A 22707-nucleotide genomic window follows, 5' to 3' on the forward strand; every position below is an offset into this window, starting at 1 on the left:
GTGAGCACTCGATTGTTCCTAAGTGTATAATTTTAATTGGTTTGTCCAGTCCACTTTAAAATGTCTTGAGGGATGACGCTTCCACCACTACTCTTGCAGACTCTTCCACAGTCGTATGTCTTACAGAACTATACTCTGCTAATGTAGTTGCTTATTAGTGGATTTTTCTTTCTTTTTAATGTTAGGACGTCTGGCGTGGCTGGTATATCTTGTTGGTACTGTTGTAGGAGGAAGATTAACTTATACCAGTACAGATGAACATGATGCCATGGATGGAGAATTATCCTGTCGGTAAGTGTATTTTTAAAACAAACCAAAACAGGGGTTGTGTTTTTTAACATGTATTGGTAAACGAGAGGTGCCCAAACTTTGCCCAGTTGTTGGATCCATTGGTATCTGCTACAAATTCAAGGGCTGTACTTAATTTGTGTAAATTTGAGCCAATTGCAACCGTGCTCCTTCATCTTTCAATATGATGGCATGGTTCTAGATCTCAGGATGTAGTGTTTTCATCCTGATCTGAGTGGCCAGGCAGTAAGTCACTTAGGGCTCGAATTTCAAAATTGACCTCTCATTTTCTGTGCCCCAGTTTTTAGTGTCCAACTTTGGATGATTGTGGCCTGAGCACCTGCAGCTACCATTTGTTATGTACATAGACTTAAAAAGGTAGTTATTATTTATTATGCACATGGACTTAAATGGTAGTTTTGCTAATTGTTAGTTTTATCGTTTGTCTATTTCCTGTATTGCTTCCTTCATTTTAATCACATGAGTTTGCAAATAGTGAATTCAGTGGCAACTGCAGGTGCTCAGCACCTTTGAAAATTAGGCAATAGGCATTTGAAGTCAAATACTCAAAATTTGAGGCCACTTTTAAAAATATGGGCCTTAACCTGTCTCTGGGTATAGAGTTTATTGAAGCACAGACTGAGTGAGAGGTTATTGTGGATGATACCACATTCTCTGTGATAAATAGGGAATTCCCACTTGCCCTGGCTCTATACCCAGCGCACTTGAAAAAGGGACTTACACACTAAGAATTGGCTAATGATGCCTCTATTTACATCCTCATTTCAGGCTTCACTAATTTGCCTTGGACTCTGCATCATTATTGATGTTCTACTATGTGTTATTAAATGTGAGAGGTATTTTAAAACAGACCTTGTGTATCTGGCTTCTAATCCAGATATTGCATATTTCAGAATTAGAAAAAAGTCATAGTAATTTTCAGAGCAACCGAATAAATTGTCTGACAATTATATAAATGCTGTACTAAGAAAAAGAGCATTTCGCAAGTTGACAGAAGTATAAAAATGTATTTCAAGGGACAGAGCATAGTTTAGCAAGAAGCATAGTGCTGATGTGCAGCTGTGTGTGGTAGTCATGTTAGTAGTTTATAAAAGAAGGAAATGCAAGGAAGAAAAGTAGCAAATACTAGCTTAGGCAAATAAATAATGGCTGATGGACCCATGAGAAATTAGCTGTCAGAATATCATTTGTGTCTTTGAAAATTCCTCCTGAGAATGTTTTCCCTTGGCATTAAGAGTTTTTCAGCTGATATCCTTGATGGATGCCCAGTTACCACGGTCTAGTAATGAAAAAGTAGAACTCGCGATTCTCTGGTTTTTGGATCAATTCCGTAAAACATATGTGGGGGACCAGCTGCAGCGAACCTCAAAGGTAAGTCTTTGCCGCAAACGAGATTTGTGTAATTAAAATGAAGAAATCTGTGTAGGAAATGGGTTACTAATATATCTTAAATGTATGTGTAAAAATATGTGCTGGAGTGAAAACTGAAGATATTATCTGATGGATATTAAGCTTATAGATATTTAATTTATTAATTTTTGATGGTTTGAGAGGATTTACCACCTTGTATATTTTAAGGTTTGGCATGCAGAGAGTTAATATTTTTAACAGTTGTATTCATTTTATAGTTTTAGGTTAGTTTGCATTTCAGTTTTTTATTTCAAACATTTAACTGGGTTCTGCTATATTGTGTTATATTTCACATCTGGGTACACAAGATTTATTCTTTTAATAGTTCTTTTCTTTTGACAGTTACTCATTTATGCAGTTTCCACTGTATTTCTCACATTATTTGGCTTTTCTGCATTTTAAATAGGGAAGGAATAGGGAAAAGTAAGATACATTCTTGGAAGAAGCAGCAGTTAATTCACCTTAACTGTAGGGGACAGTCATAATATAGATATTATAAAGAGAACATCAGTAAGACAGTATCAGTTGATCTTGAGAATGATTGAAGGAACATTGTTTGTTTGTGTTTGAGCCCCAAGCAAATCTTTAGGAAGACTTTTGACAATGACTAAGATTTTTTTTTTTTTTTATTTATTGTACCCATGCTTTCTGGTGAACAGTCCCAAACCAAAGGATTATTTTATCCCCCTTGGTTTGAATCATACTTTAGGGTTATTGAATGGCTCCTTACTTTGATATTAAAAATAAAGTTTTATATTATGCTGAATTACTTTTTCATGGAAACTTAAGTGTTGCTTTAATTGCCAAAGCTGATTTGTGTTTTTCAAATATGACAAATTGCTTTATAATATTACAATAACAGATTCTGCTCCCAGTCCTGCTCAGATCTGACAAAACTCCCATTGACTGAAATTCAGTGGAAGCAAGGTTGTCATAATCATTCTGATCAATAATATCTGATTTTTGTCAGGTGGTAAATAAATGTATTGATGTCCTAATTCTCCTTATTGTGTGTGGGCTCTTGCTGTCCGGGCTGGTGCTGGGTGGAAATGACCTGTTAATGCATGATGGAGTATAGTATGCTATACTAGACTGTCATGGTTTTTTTTAGCACCCTCTCCCAGCCAATCCAGCAGAAGCTGTGCCTTCCATTATCATTCTGGTGTAGGGATAGTACTGAGTACTACTGGGGGAAGAATTTGGGTCTGGGTGAAATGATGTCCTAAAAATGAAGCATTAACACTCAATTGCCTGGAGCTTCTCTGTCAAAAGAAGATGTAAAGTCTGAGTTCTTGCACACTAAATCATAACATGATGCACACAAAATGTATTACATTTACTGGCTGAGAAGTCTTAAGATTGCTGTCACAACTGCCATTCATATGAAAGCTGAAATAGTTCCAACTGTTGATTTAAAATGTTACTAAATATCAAAAATGTTTTTTAATTTGATGTATTGTCGATCCCTTATAAGAAAAAGAACACAACTAGTTTCATTTAAAGAAGATGGGGGAAATGATGTAAGAATGTCAGGATTTCTGTTTTCCCCAGATAGATGTGTATGGATTAAAGCAGTAGTCACCAATGTCTTATTTGTGACCAAACTGGTCAACTGTCATGATGGTTCAGGAAGGCTTTCTTACAGAACTACTACTAATGGTGAAAAAAATTTGAGGTCTTTTTTAAAAGTCTAGTTACCGTATTAGGAATAGAACAACCAATCTGATTGCAACTCGGTGTCCGTTATATGCCCATTTTTATGAGTTGACTATATCTTCTACCAGTATAATTTTAATTTATAGAGAAATTGTACTTCATATTTTTCCCCATTCAGGGTCGAATTCTACCACCATTCCTTGCATGGTCTTATTGGCCTCACCACTTTAATGTCTTGAGGCCTGTCACTCCACTCCTGCACTAACACCTGATAGAGAAAGAGCTTTGTCCCAGAATTTTCCATTATGAGGACTATACCCCAGTACACAAAGTCAGAGGAGACCTGTGCATGGTGGGTCTGGGGTGGGTGTGTGTATGTGTGTGTGTGTGAGTGAGTGTGAGACCCCTGATTTTTCTGTTATCAACAGAAGTTGCATGCCTGTTCTTGCAATTGGCTCCATATGTGTGGAATCCTGTGTGTCGAACCCCACTGAAGTTGGTGTATTTTTAAAAACTGATCCCAAACTATATTTATTTGATATTTTATGTGTATGAGAAAAATAGAAAACAGAACTTGTGCTATCTTTTTATTGTTTTTTCCTGCTGTAGCGGCATTTGTAGCAGCAGATGGCATTCTATCCTCGCAGTTGTAAATCCTCTGGTACTGCATATTGCTGGCAGGTAGCTACAAATATGCAATAAAAGGATTCAAGCTTGGAAGCAGAAAAACAGATATATATCAATTGGCTAAGTTAATATCCATTTATATAAATATTCACGATGATTCAGATTGTTGTACAAAGTTTTGTTTACAGAACAGATAATGGATATTCTGCATATTTCAGCCATATTGAGATAGTTTGAAATAGTTTTATGTGAACATTGTTAAAACATTTGATCTTATGTTCATATACTCAGAAAACTGAGTAATCTAACTTAATTACAAGACTTGTTCTACAGTTAGTGTAATGTAGCAAAGTTTCTTTTGGCTTGGTGTAAATTTGGAGCTACATTTTAAAACCTCCTATAACATCAAATATCAGATACATAGATTGTAGGAGAGACAATGAAAATAATTCAGCAAATTCATTGCCTATGGTCTGTTGTTCATTAAATGGTCCTCGAGGGTTTTCTTTCTAAGTAAACTGAAAAAGCCGCAAAGGCTGCTCCCATAGTGCCACTACATATTTGTGGTACCACTGAGCAGGTGCTACTGTATTGTCAATGAAAGAGTAATGCACTAGGATATAGTCTTTCCGAGTTGTACACATTAACACATGTAATATGTTTCTAAGTGCTATTGTGCCATATTCTCTGGTATGGTATAGTGTAGCACTACTGGTGTATTTTTGTCCTAAAGCTGATGTAACTGGCCCAACCAGACTAATCCCACTATAAAGCTAATCCTTTGGTGGCATATTGCTGACACAGGAGCCGTTAGTTTAGCAGGAAGGAGATGTATCTGGAACTGCCCTGGGCTGTGCTGATCTTGGGCTGTGTTTTCAACTCTTTGGACAACCGACAGCTGTTCTAACATGGTGCCTGGGGTCTGCCTCTGAGCAGAATATCATTTGGATCAAAGCAATGCAGAGATGAACTTTTTAAACCATGTTTGTGCCACCACCAACAGTCTGTTAGCAGATCAGTCTCACATGAGGATCTGGCCCATTACTTCAGTAACGAAAGTCTTATTTATTACAGAACACTTTGTGTTTCATTATTTGACTAATTTATTAAATGGGTTTTGTCGGTATTCTTAACTTGTGACTAATATGTACATTTATTTTTGTTTTATTATTATTAAAGGTGATTATTTCTTCCTGTTCAGAAAATGTAAGTGATAGGGGAAATGTCATGAATATTTGAGGGAAATAACATACACGCTCAAGAGGGAAATGACCCTTTCTCTTACATGTGTTGTATTGCTAAAGTATGGTTTTTGAGGATATTTAAGAGGATAGATTTTAGCCAGATACATGCCCCAAGTAGTGCTCTGGTATTTGTGAGGGGTGAGGATTGATATCCTAGTGAGATAGTGGGGTGTTTCCTTCCTCCTGACTGGCAGATTTGAAACTTCCTCAGTCACTTGATTTCCCTTTTGGGCTTGGAATAAATGACCAGGTCTTTGAATTGGGGGAAGGAGTGATGGGCAGGAGTGCTTTCTTGGTCCATTGTCAGTGGTTGGCAAACTTCCCCTCTACCTTTGAAATTTACTTTTATAGGGGCATTGTTGATATGCAGTCACAAGTATTGAGAGCCAACAGTAGATGTAGTGTTTCCCAGAATGCTTAGGTCTACAGGAAACCATCACTGTATTGTGTTTAGAAAGAAGTTTTACCTCTCCACAGATTGGTTTTGGGGTGGGTGGGTGGGTGGGGAGGGGTGTGTGTGTGTGCGTGTGCACATGTGAGTTGAGAGGGAGTTTAAACTTACTGTACAGCAGGCATTCTCAAACTATTTAATTATGTTTAATACAATATAATAGAGAGATTATCAGGTGATCTCTCCTGTCATCAGTATTCATATTACTTTCCCATAGCAAGTACAAAAAATGCTTAAATGGAAGAGTAACATTAGGAAAGTAAGGAGTGTATTTTCAGCTGTCTTTTTATACAGTTTAGTAGCAGGAAACAGGTCAGGACAAGATAATCTGTAAATGCTACATAGGCCACCAGCAAGTGCCCAGCATGTCGACAATGGTCCATGGACCATAGCTTGAGAACTTTTGCCCTGGGGAAGTGCTGCTTGTGATAGAGCTGCAATGCATGTTTAATTTAGTCACAGAAAGAGGGCTGGTTTGGATGATTATGGCTTGGGGAGACACACCTCACTGTATCTGGGCTCTTTGGTTCTCATCAGTTTGTGGCTTGATATTACCTTGGGTAAATCTGAATATAGCACATTGGAGAGGTTTTTTTTTTCTTTTCTGGATAATAAATAATGGGAGTACAACTCAGACGATAAAATGCATAAGCTTAATAGGGTTGATAAAAGTTATGGTGGTCACTTAAACCAAGTCAAGTTGGTGGTGTCTGCATATCCTGACCTCACAGTAATAGCAACTGTCATTACTACTAACAGTGTGCTGTTAAGTTTGTCATACATTTAAAGTTTATAGTAAAGGTATAAAAAGTTACTCTTGGCTTAAATTTCCTTTTCCTTTTATAGACTGAGTTGCTATGTTTCTAGGATGCGAAGTTAAAAACATACATATGCACATACACACTCAGATGCCCCACAACACTCTTGGACAAACTGTATTTTTAAAAACAAAAGACTCCTTCTAACTATCAGCTCCTTTTTAATTTCTGTGGTTTTGTTTTTTGAGTATGGTTGTAAGTATGTACTAGATTTGAAGGTGGTGATGGGATTTACTCACTAGATTGCTCTAGTGGTTTTACATACTTTATAACCTAAGATAATTTTTTTAAAGAAATTAAATTCAAAATGTTATGGTGCTGAATGAATTCAGAATCAGTGCTCTAATACTGTCCATCATTTTCATTGCTTTGTGGCCTCTATCTTTAGTCTTCCTCCCTCTTCCCATTTTCCTTTTTCTCCCCCATCACCATGGATTAAGGATTATGTCTACCTTAATTATGCACTTGCCATCTTTACTTTGTACAGCATGTGGTGCTATTTAATAGCTTTTAACCTTGGGTTATATTTTTAGGATTCGGTCATTCTACAGCAATTTCCAAAACACTTAGGGCCAGAATTGGGTCCTATTACACCTTTGGGCAAGGGCAGCCTTGTGAAAGTAGCATTAGTAAGAGCAAGTGCTTTGATTTGGCTGTGGCACTTAACAGAGCTCCATCACAGATTAGTCCTGTTAGGATCAGGAGTGGTCTTCCTGAGGACTTGTATGGTTAGGCAGGGGAGTACTCTGGTTAAAATGTACAGATAACTCCCACATCCTGGCCCAGAAACCTGTTCCATTAATCTGGCTGCAGGTGACCTGCAGGGTGTGAACTCCACAGATTTTGGGAGGAAACCAGAACTGGGTCAAGTAGCTCCAATGAGCTTGTCTACCTCTTTACCTGTTTGTTCATATGCTTGAGGAGGGTGAGTTTTAGCTCCTAATTCAGATAATCAGGTTTTGCAAGTATATATCTGACCGCTTCAAAAGTATTTGTAAAGCAAAACGTTTTCAGTTCCACATTCCAGTACGAACCATTTTAAAATAAGTTTCAAATTTGAAATCCAACTTGCCAGATTCTTGGTTTAGTCTGAGAATGTAACGGAGGCTGATTGTCTTCCCCTGGCTCTGTCCTAACCCCAGTGTAGGTTAGAGCAGTCTGGGGGCTGTTCTAATCTACACTAAATGGCAGTGGTTCCCAAGGGACCACTCATTAGTTTAGGAATACTGGGGGTCTAGTGTGTTCTGACCTGCCACGCTTCTTGCTGCCCCATGCATAAAAATGGAGGGATGCAATGGTAGAGTATTCTAGAGTAAGAGCAAGCTCCCATGCCCAGCTAGGGAGATACGGGCAGTTTTACTCCATTTGTGCCAGCTGAGCAGTCCAGGGAATCTGGTCCAGTATTCTCATTTGGGCGTAGAAGCTATGGAGAAGGGTAAATGGTAGAGATTATTGTATTTTAGTTATCCACAGTAAAAGTTATTCCTAAACTGGGGAATTATTGTGAAGTAGTTTAACTAATTATTGATTTTGGTGGGGGGGAAGATCTCTTGCTGTATATTATGTATAATACCATCACATTCCATCTACTTGTCTGTCTAATCAATATAAAGGTCAAGCTATTAAATAATATTTGGGACTACATTAATATTAAGATGCTTTTCCAATCTTTTAACTTGTAAATGTAAAATATGCGCTTTTGAGAAATAGAGCTGCATCATAATAAACAATAATTAGGAGAGTTAGAATTAGACAACAGTATATTGAGGGGGAAGAAAGGAACAAAATATGTTGATTTTAGGATAATTTTCAGCCTTGGTAAATTGTAATGTGCTATTGCTAAAAGTACAATCCAAGGGTATTCTGACATCATTTAAGCACTTTTTGAATTTAGGGCCACGTTTGTTCTCTGATGCAGAACGTCTGCTATATTGACTTACGTTGATATCTCTTCACTACGCTATCTCTTCATTCATTTATTTGATTGTCTTCTCTGTAGGCAGGATAACATTAGAGCTGATAGGAACAAGAAATACACGTACAGAATTTGGCTACTTTTGGCTCTGATCCTGTAAAGCATTACACATAGTAGGATCCTTGTGCCTATGCGGATCCGCATTGACTTAACTGGAGCTCTGTGTGTGTGCAGGCACTGGCCTGTGCAAGCTATGTAACAGGATCGGGGCCTTAGTGTCTTCGTGATTAATGATATCTTAACAGTTTTGAGTGATGACCCTTTTTCTGAGGTGTAAAATATATACATTGTTTTATTTCATTACAAGAAAGTAAAGGATTGCTGTGCTGACAGGTGGTAGAAATTAGCAGGCAGTTTTGAAATTGTGCTGTGCACTAGAAATTAGATCTCATTTTAATTCAGCTTTTCCCAACTAGTAAATGAGGTTAATGCCATACATATTCAGCTGATATGGATGAAGAAATTGATATAAAGTAGATCAACATAGCTACAGGGCTAGTTTAATTTATAGGTAAAGAGGCAGTGATAAATGGGAGTAATGTAGTAGTGGTCACTAAACTCCTCAGCCATCAGGGATTCAATAGTGTTAGTTGCTCATTAAAGATATTGTCGGGGTGCATCAAATAGAAATTTGAAAAGGAATAGCCAACTAACCCCTAATTATCAAAATATAGAAAATACTAATTATGCCTTAATTAGCTTTTCTTTTAATGTACTGAAATTGTTACTTTTTGTGTAGCACAAATGGATAGTTATAACAACAATAAATAGGTTGTTTTAATAACTTTCTTTTACCTCTGGGAAAACGGCACTCCAATTTTTAATATGCAATAATGCTTCTCTGTAGCCTGTAGGAGATGAAAATTATTAAGTAGCTTTATTTTTTGAAGATTTTACAGCAGCTTTGGGAAGAATTATTTCACCATGCATCAATTATTTTTAATTGAACTGAATATTTTTCAGATTGCATGAAATGCCTCTCACTTGAGTTTAACATGTAGAGTTTGTTAAGGAAGCATCATAATGAGAACTGGGTGCAACTTGCCTCCGTAATACATTCGAGTAGGGGTATGGAATGATTAAAGTTTCAAAAGATGGAAAGAGGAGGCAACAATTTATTTTTATGTAGATAAAACTGAGATAAGCCATGACTTCCTTGTCAAAAATATGCTATAGTTTACAAATACTCTGGTTATTAAAAAACTTGTATCCGAGAATAGGATATTGCCACACACACATTGTTAGTTAATGATCATGGGGAATGAAATTATGGATAAAATAGAAGGGTTCTGATGAAATATTTCCAATTTGGAGTAATGTTCAGTAATATGTGGAAGAACGTATATTAAAGACAGTAATCATTTACATCATAGGGACAGATCTTGGCTTTAGTATTTTCCACAGCATGGCTACCAGACTGTACTCCACAACGACAGAATGCTGTTCTTAAAGTGCTTGCTTCAAAGCTCATGAAGTCAATGGAGAGTCTCCCACCTAAGTGAGTAAGTCTGCCCACCTGGAAGACTTTTGTCAATTTCACTTGGGCAGAAAGTGAAATTGACAACAGCCTTCCAGCCTCTCTGGCAGCCACTCAAGAGGCAACTATCCGCCTCCCCCAGCTATGGGGCCAAAGAGGTAGAGAGCCTGGCCTCACAGCTTTCCTCCCAGACAAAAAGACAGAGAGCCTAGCTACTCAGCCTCCCCATCTCTCCACCAGCTCTGGGAGCCCAAAAGACAGAGAACCCAGACACACAGCCTCCCCCCAAGCTTCAAGGACAGAGAGGAAGAGAGTCAGAAAGCTCAGCCACTCCAGCCTCAGAGCTTGGAGGGGAGGGGAAGAACAGAGGCTGAGTGCCTGGGGTCTTTGCATTGCTGGCCCTAGCATGTGGAGTGGGGTGGGTGTGTGGGGAAGAGAAAGGGGAGAAGCACACAGTCTGTGCAGCCTGGCTTTCTGCATCTCCATGTTACAGAACTGGAGGGGGGGAGGAGAGAGGTTGAGCACCAGAGTCAGGCCTTGGCAGCCCTCCTGGAAAGCTCTTATCATCTGTGCTTTAAGAGCCTTCTGAGGCGGGGGTCATTTCAGTTTTCTCAATGGAAAAATCGAAATTTTTTTGGCAAAACTGAAATCTTCCTGTGGAACATTTTGGTTTTGCGAAAAAGCCTTTTTTTTTGCCAAAAAATCATTTAGATGAAAAATTTCCTACCAGCTCTATTAAATATGCTTTGTTTTAAAAATCCTAAAGGCATACAGAACAGCCTTGATCTAAGGCCAATATAGAATGCCAACAAACAAATATATTACAGGTTTCAGAGTAGCAGCCGTGTTAGTCTGTATTCGCAAAAAGAAAAGGAGGACTTGTGGCACCTTAGAGACTAACCAATTTATTAGAGCATAAGCTTTCGTGAGCTACAGCTCACTTCCTCAGATGCAGTTTCCACGATATGCATCTGAGGAAGTGAGCTGTAGCTCACGAAAGCTTATGCTCTAATAAATATATTACAGGAAGGCAAATATAGTCCAACATGAATAAGCTTTAAATAGTTAATAAGTTAGGGAAGGGAAGACTATTTGGCTATTAGGAGGATTTAGTAAGGAAGCTGCCCCTGGTTACTATAAGTATTTCCAGTATACCTGTATTCAAAATACAACAAAGAGCATTGCAAGGTGAAGCCGGGTACAACATGTAGCCCCTAACAGCTGCTTTGCTTGACATTTTCAATTCCTGAGATGAGTAGATGAATTAATGAATGGTATTCACTTGCTGGTGAAACAGAAAATATTAATTCATGCATTTTGTTTAATTCTCAAATTCTTAAAGTTAATTTGAATCTCTGCCATCCTGTTGCAATGCATTCAGGAGTTAAAGACTGCTCTAGATGTCTATTTTGTTTAAAAAGAACCCCACAAAACACGCAAGAAGCAGAGCAGAAGAGCACATTTTTCACTTTGTGGGTCCATCTGACACCATATATTCTGCACTACTTATTACCCATTTGACCTAGTTTAGAAGTTGTAATATCTGGATTTATGTAAGATGAGAGCAGGAAGAGAATCCTAAGATGTGAGAAATCTCCCCTTGATTATAGTAGGAGCAGAATATGGCCCAAGACAGTGACATGGTATAAGAACACACACTTAACTCCCACTTCAACCACACTCTTGGAATATGATTTGGGGAGACTCCTTTTTTTAAATTCCTTTCTGAATCTCTATACTAAATGCCCTGTAATACAACCCTCATTATAACAAAGCATGCTCATAGCTCTTTCTGACATACTGTGCCATTGATTTATCAGCACTTGGCTTTATATACAACAATACCTCCCCCTCACCCCACAAGATTAATTTGTTCTGGGCAATTGCTATTAAAAAATACTAATCTCTCTCAAATCACAAATTATAATCATATCCAAATAACCTGATAATATATTTGCCAAGCACTTAAGAAGTCAATCATTTGAATGGAAGCAGTATTACTTTTAAGGTCTGCAAGTGATGGTATCAATTCTGAATCGTTTAAATATTAGTTTACAAAATATTGCTTATAGCTTAATAGCATCATAGATGTAGCTTCACAAAGATATTGGCTCTAGACAGTAATTATATCCTCAGCCTAATGTTGTGGTTAATGGACATACACATTTCAGTGATAATTGCAATGCCTGAGCATGATAATGTGCCTTTATTAGCAGCTACAAAATAAAGCTGAGTTAGAGCCAGTTGCAGAACTGAACTATGATCATTATTTATTTTGAAGATTGCTTGATTTTTATTGGAAAAATATTCTCTCTAACAGCACAAAACTTTATAGAAACCAATGTTTTGATTATAAATATAGGATTAAATACAAATTATATAAATGTTCATACAGGTAGTGGCTGGTGTGAATAAATGGACTAACTTAATCACATTATAAAGTAGAGATAAATGAATGTCTAAAATATGCAAAAAAGCATATCTTAATATTGCAATGTCAAATATTCAAAAGTTAGAAAATACCACAATTAAGGTTGCCCATTCAGTCTTAATTTGACCCACCTGTATTCATGCATTTTGGTGTAGTCTTTAATTACATAATGTCATATTACCTTTTCTCCCCCCCAGAAGACCCTTGCCATCCCAGTACGCAGACTGGATGGAGCTGAGGGAATGAATCCTGTTTGTGTAGTGAATAAGGCTGTTTGTCTGTAAGATCCTTGCCTCATGTGCTGCAGAAGTTGGAAGATGTGTAGTAATGAGACAGAAAACTGTAGGAAGAAAAAGAATGTTCTTGTAGTTAAGGAAGCTGAATGCTATGCTGGAGAAGTGGATTTTATTCCTGCATCTGCCACCACAAACTTCCTATGTCCAATGACATAGAATTACTAATCCAATATTTGGTTAAGATCTGCATGGGAGTCACAGAGGAGGTACTGAGAGACCTTATCATGGGAGGTCACGGAAAATGTAACATTTTGCACAAAAGGTTCAATAAAATTTAGATGGTAAAAAATGGACACCCCAGCTATTGTTTCAGTGAAGAGTGCAGGATCCAAGTGTAAGTAGCAGGCTGCTAAAGCTTCTGCTAAACGAGTACTAACCCCCTTACAAAATATTATTTAATACATAAAGTGCAGACCATGACAAAACATGTCATGAAATCTCATTGTTGCATAAGGTGTTTAGTCCAAACCTTTGATTGTAGCTCAGAGAGGCATACCTGTGCTAGCTTTAATCTAGCTAGCGCCACTGAAAATAGTGGTGAAGACATGGTAGTGCCAACCACAGCTAAAGCTAGCATTCAAATATGTATTTAGGTTTCCAAGTGAGCTTGTACAACCCATGCCACCGTGTCTTCACTGCTATTTTTAACCAGCCTATCTAGATTTAAGCTAGCATGAGTGTTCCTACCTGAGCTGTAATCACACCTCTAATTAAAGATCCCTTCCATTTACTTTTAGCTGTGGTAAGGTGTAGAGGAAGACCTTTCCATCTCTATCTCCAAATGCTTTCATGAAGCATCACTTTTAAATGACCACAATAAGATCAGCAATGCTCTTGATTAATCTAGGGGATGTTTTAGTACTCCACCCATTATACTGGACACTTACTATGGAATCACATGCTGTCCTTTAGTTCTTCAACTATATCCCAAGACACTGAAAATTTTCATATTCGATGATTTAGCAACCAGTAGGTAAACGGACAGCCTTCTGCCTCCAATAATTCCTGTTTTTGTCACAAGTTAATAAAAGTGATTTAGAACACTGAAAAAATAATGGAATATTTGATTCCCCAGAGGTCTGAGAGCTGAGAAATGACAGAGTTTGGTAAACGAGTAGCCTGATGCAGCTCAGTATGTCGCCTAATGAGAGGAGGTGCCTTTGGATAACTGCAGCTCAAAGTGTCAGTCTATAACTATTGTGTAGCCCATGGCGTCAGAAAGGTTTACCTCTCCTTGTGGTCACTAAATATAATAAAAGTACGTGCAGAATTCTTTCTTCAGTACAGAATACTCTTCTTTTTATTCTATAGTCGCTTGTGTTTTGACCAGTATATGATGGAGATAGCGACCCATCTATGCTAGGATGAGCTCCCAGACTATCAGACTGGGCACTGGAATGCCACAGACATCTTGTCAGTAAGCTTGTTAGGCGGTTTCCAGACTCCTGCAATTATTACATTGGCTTATTACTGCACAGGTAGAGCACACCATCAGTCCATCACAAAGGCTACCCATTTGCGGTATTGGAATGATCAATTTGAGAGCATTAAGAAGTAATGAGCACCCCCCAGCTCACCAAGTCTATTCAGACTTTGACTAAGCAACTTCCTTCAAAGTACTAGTGGAATGTTTCTCTTAGGCCCAATGGTCTTATTGAACCAGAGATCAGCTTTCAGTGGCTACCAGTTAAAATTCTATTATCTGTACAGTGGTCCTAGTGAGTTCAGAACCTGAGTGAGTAATTCTTACTCCTGATATCATTTAAAGTTATTGCTGAAATGGTGTTTGAAGGAACACCAGAGATTGTTGTGGAAATATTTGTGTTCAAATTATTTCAGCAGACATACGATTTTAATCGAATATTCAAACTACTCAGATTTTTCATCCCCTATGTGAATTCTTGCTGCTGTATGACTGGAGTTATTTACTAGCATCCCACACCACAATGGTTCCCAAAAAGTGGGATAAGTATTTTAAGGATCTCTGCCATGGGAGAAAAAAAAGAAACACTTGAGGACATTGAGCCATATTTTTAGTTTAATATTATAAAGCAAAACTCCAAGAGGGTGGGTGGAGTATAGAAATAAAATATTTGTGGAATGATTGATTTATTAATATGGAACTCTAGTGTGATCTTTTGAAGGAACTTCAGTTGAGTACTCAAAGCCATCTTCTCCATCTGAAAACATGTTTCCTCACATTCAGAGACTTGAAAAGGAAGATCAACAATTTAGAGAAGACATATTCTCTAAACAGCACTCTATGGTACTAACTTGGACTTCTCAGTTTGGAGATTTTGTTAGGTGTGCATTATATACCTCTGGTAAATCTGAATGAAAGAGACCAACAGAAATTGCCATACCTTAAAGACTTGTGAAAAGTCCAAGGTGGTTAAGTCAAATGTGCATGAGATTTTTAAAGCTAGTTGGTACTAAAGCAGTATTTTGGCAGAGGTGTGTGAGGCTGGACAGGTGAGAGTTCTGATTGTTTCACCTTAAACCAAATATACGATCTCTTCCTTTTTGTATTTTTCAGCCTACTCCCTTGGTTGCCTTTGAGCAATTAGGAGAACTAATGATGCTTTCCAGATCAAGTTATGAGGAACCAAAACAAGTTAGAAAAAGATTTAAAGTTAGATTATCTAATTTTTAAATGCTCATATTTTCAAAAAGCCTTGTCAAATTTATCTTAATTTGTGTGTATGTCCATATGTATGTGTATGCATATATAAGTACATTTTATATTAATATTTGTTTTAGAGGAATACTTAGTTTTATCCTTAAAATTATAGTCAATAATTATCATTGAAAATCCACATATTATATTAACGGGCAGTGAAAGTCTAATTGTTTCTATGGATTTTGGCTCCCTTCATAGTGATACCTCACTCTGCTAAGAATACACCTTCAGTCCATTATATGTAAGATCAACGGTGCTAATCCATTTGGAATGAAGCATTTCATACCTGCTAGATAAGTGATAAATGCTGTTTTCCAAGAGGATTATTGCCTCCACATCCTCTACTGCTTAGAAGAGAAGTTGCCTATTTTCTGGTTGTTCCCCATTGGAAGTACAGATATAGGCCTCGTCTGCATGAGAAAATTGTTCTGATTTAACTACATTGCGTTAGAAACTGATTTAGTTAAATTGGTACATTCCCCTTGTGTGGACATGCTTTCAATCTGAGTGCCTTGTGTCAATTTAATTTAAGTCAGTATAGAGTGATGGCCACCCCTTCAAGCAGGCAGTGCTCTTTGCAACTACATGGGGAGAAGAGTTGCTATGCGAAAACTCCCGAAGTGAGAAGGAGACACACTTTTGCCAAGTAGACCTTAAAGAATTATAACAAAACTTCATTTGAGGTGAATTTTTATCTGAGATACAGGGTTTAAAAGAGAACTAGATAAATTCTTGGAGGTTAAATCCATTAATGGCTATTAGCCAGGATGGGTAAGGAATGGTGTCTCTAGCCTCTGTTTGTCAGAGGTGGAGATGGATGGCAGGAGAGAGATCACTTGATCATTATCTGTTAGGTTCACTCCCTCTGGGCACCTGGCATTGGCCACTGTCGGCAGACAGGATACTGGGCTGGATGACCTTTGGTCTGACCCGGTATGGCCATTCTTATGTTCTTATGTACAGCACAAACTCTCTTAAAACTAAGAATGTTCCACTGTATGGGTTTTAAAATCCCATTTTCATTGGCAGATTTAAAAAAATTATATCCTTTGTCTGATAGGACCTACAGACACTGTGTGCCAAAATGCTGGAGAGTCAGTAGAGAGAGTGCAAGTTAATGCCTACCTCTTCCTTGAGATAGGCTAGTGTCATTGATGGTTTTTTGTGACAAACAAAGTAAATAAGTAATACCACATTACTTTTCATGTTCCATTAGAAAGGTTCTTGACAGTGACTCTTTTATGCAGATATCCTTCAGCAAATGTTTACTCTTGAACTCCATTAGTTTTAAAACTATACAGCTATTTTAAAGAACTATGCCGCTTTCAATTAGAAATGAGCTCCAGTATCTAAGGAAGTTTCATTTCAACCAAAGGACTCAATCATGGTTCTTTCATGAGCCTCAGATAAGGGACAGGGCATAGTGGCATTGCCCTTGGAGCAGAGTGGAAGGTAAACTGTGCCTTCTGAGTTCTCCCTTGCTCCAAGGAGGAAGTACCTTGCACCAGGTCTATATTTCACCCACTTGTGAGGGAGGGGAAATGTGGCAGCCTTGTGAAGACTGCTCTCTTCCCCACAAAGGTACCCACAATCTGAAGATAAGGGGGGTCCATTAAACTTCCTTACAAACCAGCCCACTGTTTGGCCCAAAATGAGTGCAGAGCTCATGGAAAACACATTTCATTTTTAAGCATGTTTGCCTCTTAAGAGCCATGGCATATTTTAAGAGAGTTGTGTACCTGAAACCCTATAATTATTTGCATATGTTTAATAAAAACAACATACCTATCTGGCAACTACATTTTTATTTGGCTCACATCATCAAAATGCAGATGACCTAAAATGGTACATTGTTAGAATAGTAATATGCTGCTTGGAAAAAAATACCCTGTGATTTAGTTTTGATTCTGACAATACTCAAAAGGATTTGTTATGTCTTACAGACCTTTCTGCAAACTACTAATGGGATGAACACAATATATCACTTTTATAATAGTGAGCTATTAAAGGCAAACATAAAGCAGTCTGAAGCCCATAAGTGCTGCCAACAGCTCCTACTTTAATGAATTCCCTTTTAGATGTCCATTAAATGCTCATGGCAAATGTACTCATAATGGAAATGGCAAATCTAAATGGGTAGATATGAATAATCCATGGAGTTTAAATTCTGTTTATGATCATCTTCACATTTAGTTTTCAAGACAACGCAGTTTAGTTTTCATTACAGTTTGGAATAAAGAGGACAGGGAGTAATTGATTGCTTCAAGCAGATTAAAATCAATGGCTTTCTTTTCAAAGAACCAGTTCAATGCAGTAATTCCAGCTTTAAACATTGATTTAGGGAACTCAACACAAAATGTTTTGTGCTGTGTGAACTTTTATGTGGAAAGACATATTAATTTTATATCTGTATATGTATATAAAAATATATAGAGGCTGTTAGTGTGTGCGTGAGTTAATAATGATCTATATTAAGATATTTGGATATTATTGCAATCATATAATGAATCACTGAGATTCCCGTCGTCATTGTACTACTGTTTCTAACCCATTAGCATGGAGAAATTACAGCCCATCATACATCATTACTGTGATTGAGGCTTTATTACCATATTCTCAAATTGTTTCTTGACATAAACTAAGTAGACACCAGACAACTATAGGTAAACCATAGACTATGCATTATTGTGCTGGAAGTAATGAAGGATTATTGTAGCGTAATGTGGCAAAACTTATGAGGAAAATAAACTTGGCAGCAATAGCAAACCTGAGTCGTCATACACTTATTTGAAAGGTCAAATATATTTGTTATGATCAGGTTATTGTTTGCTTATTTCATGAATCATGCTCTTCATATTTCAAATAGACCTTATTTATTTTTAATTGCAACCTTTAAAGCCTATAGACTATACGCTGTAATGTTCAACTTCAGAAATTGATTGACAACTCACAGAGAATTGGGATGTTCATCTTCATTGTGGTTGTGGTGGTGGAGTGTACTAAGTACTAGAGTTACTGAAACTGTAATGGCAACTGTATTCCATTCTATTGGCAAGGGGGAAGTTAAGGAAAAAGGCTAAATCAGCCAATGCAATTGAGGTAAAAAGTGATGCAGTTGTTTACCAAGCAGACAGGCAGCATCAGCAGCAACAATTTGAGGTGGTGTATTAAAATATTTTGTTTTGGTGCTAACAGATGGATAAACAGATTGTATTGGGATCTTGGTGGCAGCTAAATCAGCTATCTTGGAGGGGATTAAAGGTCATGAATGCAAAGGAGGAGTGGGACTTTAAAAGTGTGGTCTAGATGTTACTTCCCCTGGGAAAAGAAAATCAAGCCTTCCTTTTTTTAAAAAAAAAAAATTGTCAGTGAATTTAGTGTTCATGAAAAGTAAGAAGGGAAGGGCTTAACCCATAGTTCTAATCCTGACATGTAATTGTCCCTCCCATTCCAGTTCCATGTCTGTCTTGAGCAGAGACTGCCATCTGTGCTGAAGTGTTTGGTGGAATTGGGATGTTGGCAAACGGGGGACTGGGATGAGAATGTTAAATTCTCTTTCACTTGCTAGCAAACAGAGTCAGGAATTGTATGCAGACCTGAAGAGAGAAAACAGTGGCACTATCCACTTATCTATACATACTGACCTTCCTACCTTGCAGCCCTCTCCTTGTAAGTGTTCCTTTTGTGTTGCATCTCTTTAAGGAATGTTGGGACCTCTCCAATGTCTGAGCAGAATCATTTAAAATAACATTATGGTTTTTAGTGTGCAGATTTTGAGATAGGACATAACTGGATTAACTTTGATTAGGCTAAGTAGGCATTATTTGGCTGAGAGGTAATGGAAATATTCAGGGCTTCTGAAATAGTTCCAGCTTATTACGATTATTATCAATTATGATTATGATTCAGTAGTGCCTAGAGGCCCAGGTTTGGATTGGGGCTCCACTGTGCTAGTAACTGTCCACATATATGAGCCACTATTCAGGAAAGTACTTAAGCACATGCTTAAAGTTAAACATGTGCTTAAATGCTTTTTCTGAAGAGGATTGTTTTCCTCAATCAGGGCCATAACAAAAATGTGATCCTTCCTCCAAAGAGTTTACAATCTCTATATATGATGAGAGAGAGATGGATACAGTAGATTTCACTTATTAGCAACCTCTTGGTTGCCAGCAAAAAGTTGCTCTTGTCTGGTAGTTGCTAATAAGCAGAAGGCAAGTTTGTGAGGCAGAAGCCAGGGAAGGAAGCATTGGGATGTGTCTTCCCTGGCTATAGCCCTGCAAACCTGCCTGTGGGCAGGGCAGCAGCGAGGAGGAGGGGCTACAGCCAGGATGCCAGAGTTTTCCATGGGGAGCAGGAGCGCTGGTGGGGCTCATGGAGCTGCATGAAACCTCTCCTTGCACTCTCCAGGGGTCAGGGCTCAATACATCCCAGGATTTCCTTCCCTATGTGCAGTCCCCGAGCCGAGCTCAGCCCAGAGAGCATGGGGATGGGGAGTACCAGGCAGCTCCAGCGTCCAGGCTGCCTGTCCACCCCAACTACTGTTCTGCCCACAGCCTCCCATCTCAGCCTGCAGCCCCTTATCCCCTGTGCACATCCTGTGTGCAGACAGGTTTGCCGGACTGCAGCCCTAAAAGAAATCACTGGGATAGACTGAGCACCAGACGCAGGCAGGTTTGCTTGGCTGAAGACCGGGAAGGCAGATCCCAATGCTTCTTTCCCTGGCTGCAGTCCCGCAAACCTGCCTGCAGGGGGTGGTTGGCCTGTCTCCGCACTTCCTCTTGGAGCTGCAGCCCTGCAAACCTGCCTGCAGGTGGAGCCTTTCTTCCAAAATATAAGGAGTACTTGTGGCACCTTAGAGACTAACAAATTTATTTGAGCATAAGCTTTCTTGGGCTAAAACCCACTTCACTGGATGCATGCAGTAGAAAATACAGTGAGGAGATTTATATACACAGAGAACATGAAACAATGGGTGTTATTATACACACTGTAAGGAGAGTGATCACTTAAGATGAGCTAATACCAGCAGGAGAGCCCGGAGGGGGGAGAGAAAACCTTTTGTAGTGATAATCAGGGTGGGCCATTTCTAGCAGTTGACAAGAGAGTCTGAGGAATGGGGGGGGGGGAATAAACATGGGGAAATAGTTTTACTTTGTGTCATGACCCATCCACTCCCAATCTCTATTCAAGCCTAAGTTAATTGTATCCAGTTTGCAAATTAATTCCAATTCAGCAGTCTCTCATTGGAGTCTGTTTTTGAAGTCTTTTTGTTGTAATATTGCGACTTCTTGGTCTATAATCGAGTGACCAGAGAGATTGAAGTGTTCTCCAACTGATTTATGAATGTTATAATTCTTGACATCTGATTTGTGTCCATTTATTCTTTTACGTAGAGACTGTCCAGTTTGACCAATGTACATGGCAGAGGGGCATTGCTGGCACATGATGGCATATATCACATTGGTAGATGTGCAGGTGAACGAGCTCTGATAGTGTGGCTGATGTGATTAGTCCCTATGATGGTGTCCCCTGAATAGATATGTGGACACAGTTGGCAACGGGCTTTGTTGCAAGGATAGTTTCTTTTAACAACAAAGCCCGTTGCCAACTGTGTCCACACTTCAATCTCTCTGGTTGTGAGCTCAGCCGGGATCTTGAAGAATTAGTTGTGGCTCTGTGATGCTGTTCCTCTTCTTAAAGGAAAATTCAAAGTAACAAGACCAGACTAAATAAGTGTGTTGACTGAGTGAGCAACTGTCCTAGGAACAAATAGATCTCTTAGAGCATCTCTTTGGGGGACTCCTCTCAAATATAAGAGTAAATCTTACTTCACTGACCAGTATTATTGCTGGCTATTCTCATGTGTAGGTCATCTTGTTTCCGAGGGGAATGTGGAACTGATCAAGTAAGAAAATAATACATAGATTAGGCGGAGCATATTTCTTTTTAAAATACACTCTGGTTAGCTATGATATAAATATACAGTATGTTTCTGTATGTGTGTAAGCTTATTTAATTTTCATGGGCTGTGTTTATAGATTTGAAGGCTATTCCCATTTTTTACCAAGAAAAAGATTTTCATAATGATAAATGATATCAGAATCTTCCTAAGTGTTTGATTTTCATATGGTTATCTTTCTAATTAAAAACACAGTAAATACAGGAGAAACACATATTAAATCATTTTAAGATTAATTTGATATTTTTATTTGGAGATTTAGGCTAACCTAAGTCTCCTATAATTGTTACCAGAAAGGCAAAGGGACATTCATTAAGTATATTGTGCCAGGGCCAAACTTTTTGCCTCCTTGCTCAGAACAGTCTTACACCATCACAGTTCTCAGGTGCGTTTTCTGTGACTAAACAGACCCTCTGCTTTCGGTGCTGTCAGTCCACAACTTTCATGAGCATCCAGTTTATATGGGCACATGTAATGTAATTTCCCACTTACGTTAAATTACAAGGGTATGTAATTAAGCTGTTTAACTCAAGTAAAAGTTAAAAGCAGACACTGAATTTGTCATAACTTCTGGCCAACCCCATTACAATAAAAATTAGAACTGGGGAATCTCCAGTGTGATATTTCAAATTGAACCTTCTTTTACTATTTGAAAAGTGTTTAAAAAAAATGCTACCCCATTAGAATATTGCTGGACCTTCCTCATGATTTTATTTTGTCTACAGTAATATAACAGTTAATACAGATTCCACTGCCAGACAACACATACATGTTTTATAACTATGATGTAATCAAAGGCCAATACATTTGAGCCATGATGCTGCAGGGGTGATTTTTTTAAGCGTTAAAAATTACACATATGCACGCACACACAACATAACTGTAAATATCTGAATGTATTCTTGTCCAGAGAAAATGAGCTAGGAAGCATTATTCTGGCAAGGAAGAGCATAAGAAGAATAGTAAGAAGCCAATATGGTTTCATCAGGAGCTCTTTAATGACCTGAAAATCAAAAAGGAATCCTACAAAAAGTGGAAATATGGATGAATTGCTCAGGAGGAGTACAAAAGAACAGTACAAGCATGTAGGTACAAAATCAGAAAGGCTAAGGCACAAAATTAGTTGTATCTATCATGGGACATAAAAGATGATAAAAAGAGGTTATTTAAATACACTAGGAGTAAGAGAAAGACAAAGGAAAGTGTCAGTCCTTTACTTATTGGGGACGGGTAACTGATAACTGATTACTTCAAGCAGGGTGAGGTGTTTAATGCCTGTTTTGCTACAGTTGTCACTAAAATATTAATTGTGTTGAGTATCTGGTTGTAAGAACAAGGGGGAAGGAATGCAAGGCAAAATAAAGAAAGAAC

At 38.2% G+C, this 22707-nt stretch overlaps 1 protein-coding gene across 3 annotated transcripts in view; it reads left to right on the forward strand.

Moving 5' to 3' along the window:
• The window catches only part of RANBP17 (RAN binding protein 17), a 268639-nt gene that overhangs the window by 46913 nt on the left and 199019 nt on the right, over positions 1–22707 (forward strand). For all 3 annotated transcript variants that reach the window (XM_084636664.1, XM_084636665.1, XM_084636666.1), the window contains 2 exons: positions 186–291; positions 1545–1680. In XM_084636664.1, the coding sequence (XP_084492790.1) occupies positions 186–291; positions 1545–1680 (242 nt within the window). The remainder of the gene's footprint in view (positions 1–185; positions 292–1544; positions 1681–22707) is intronic.

Source organism: Lepidochelys olivacea (assembly GCF_965140295.1).
Source record: "Lepidochelys olivacea isolate rLepOli2 genome assembly, chromosome: 8".
Lineage (NCBI taxonomy): Eukaryota > Metazoa > Chordata > Testudines > Cheloniidae > Lepidochelys > Lepidochelys olivacea.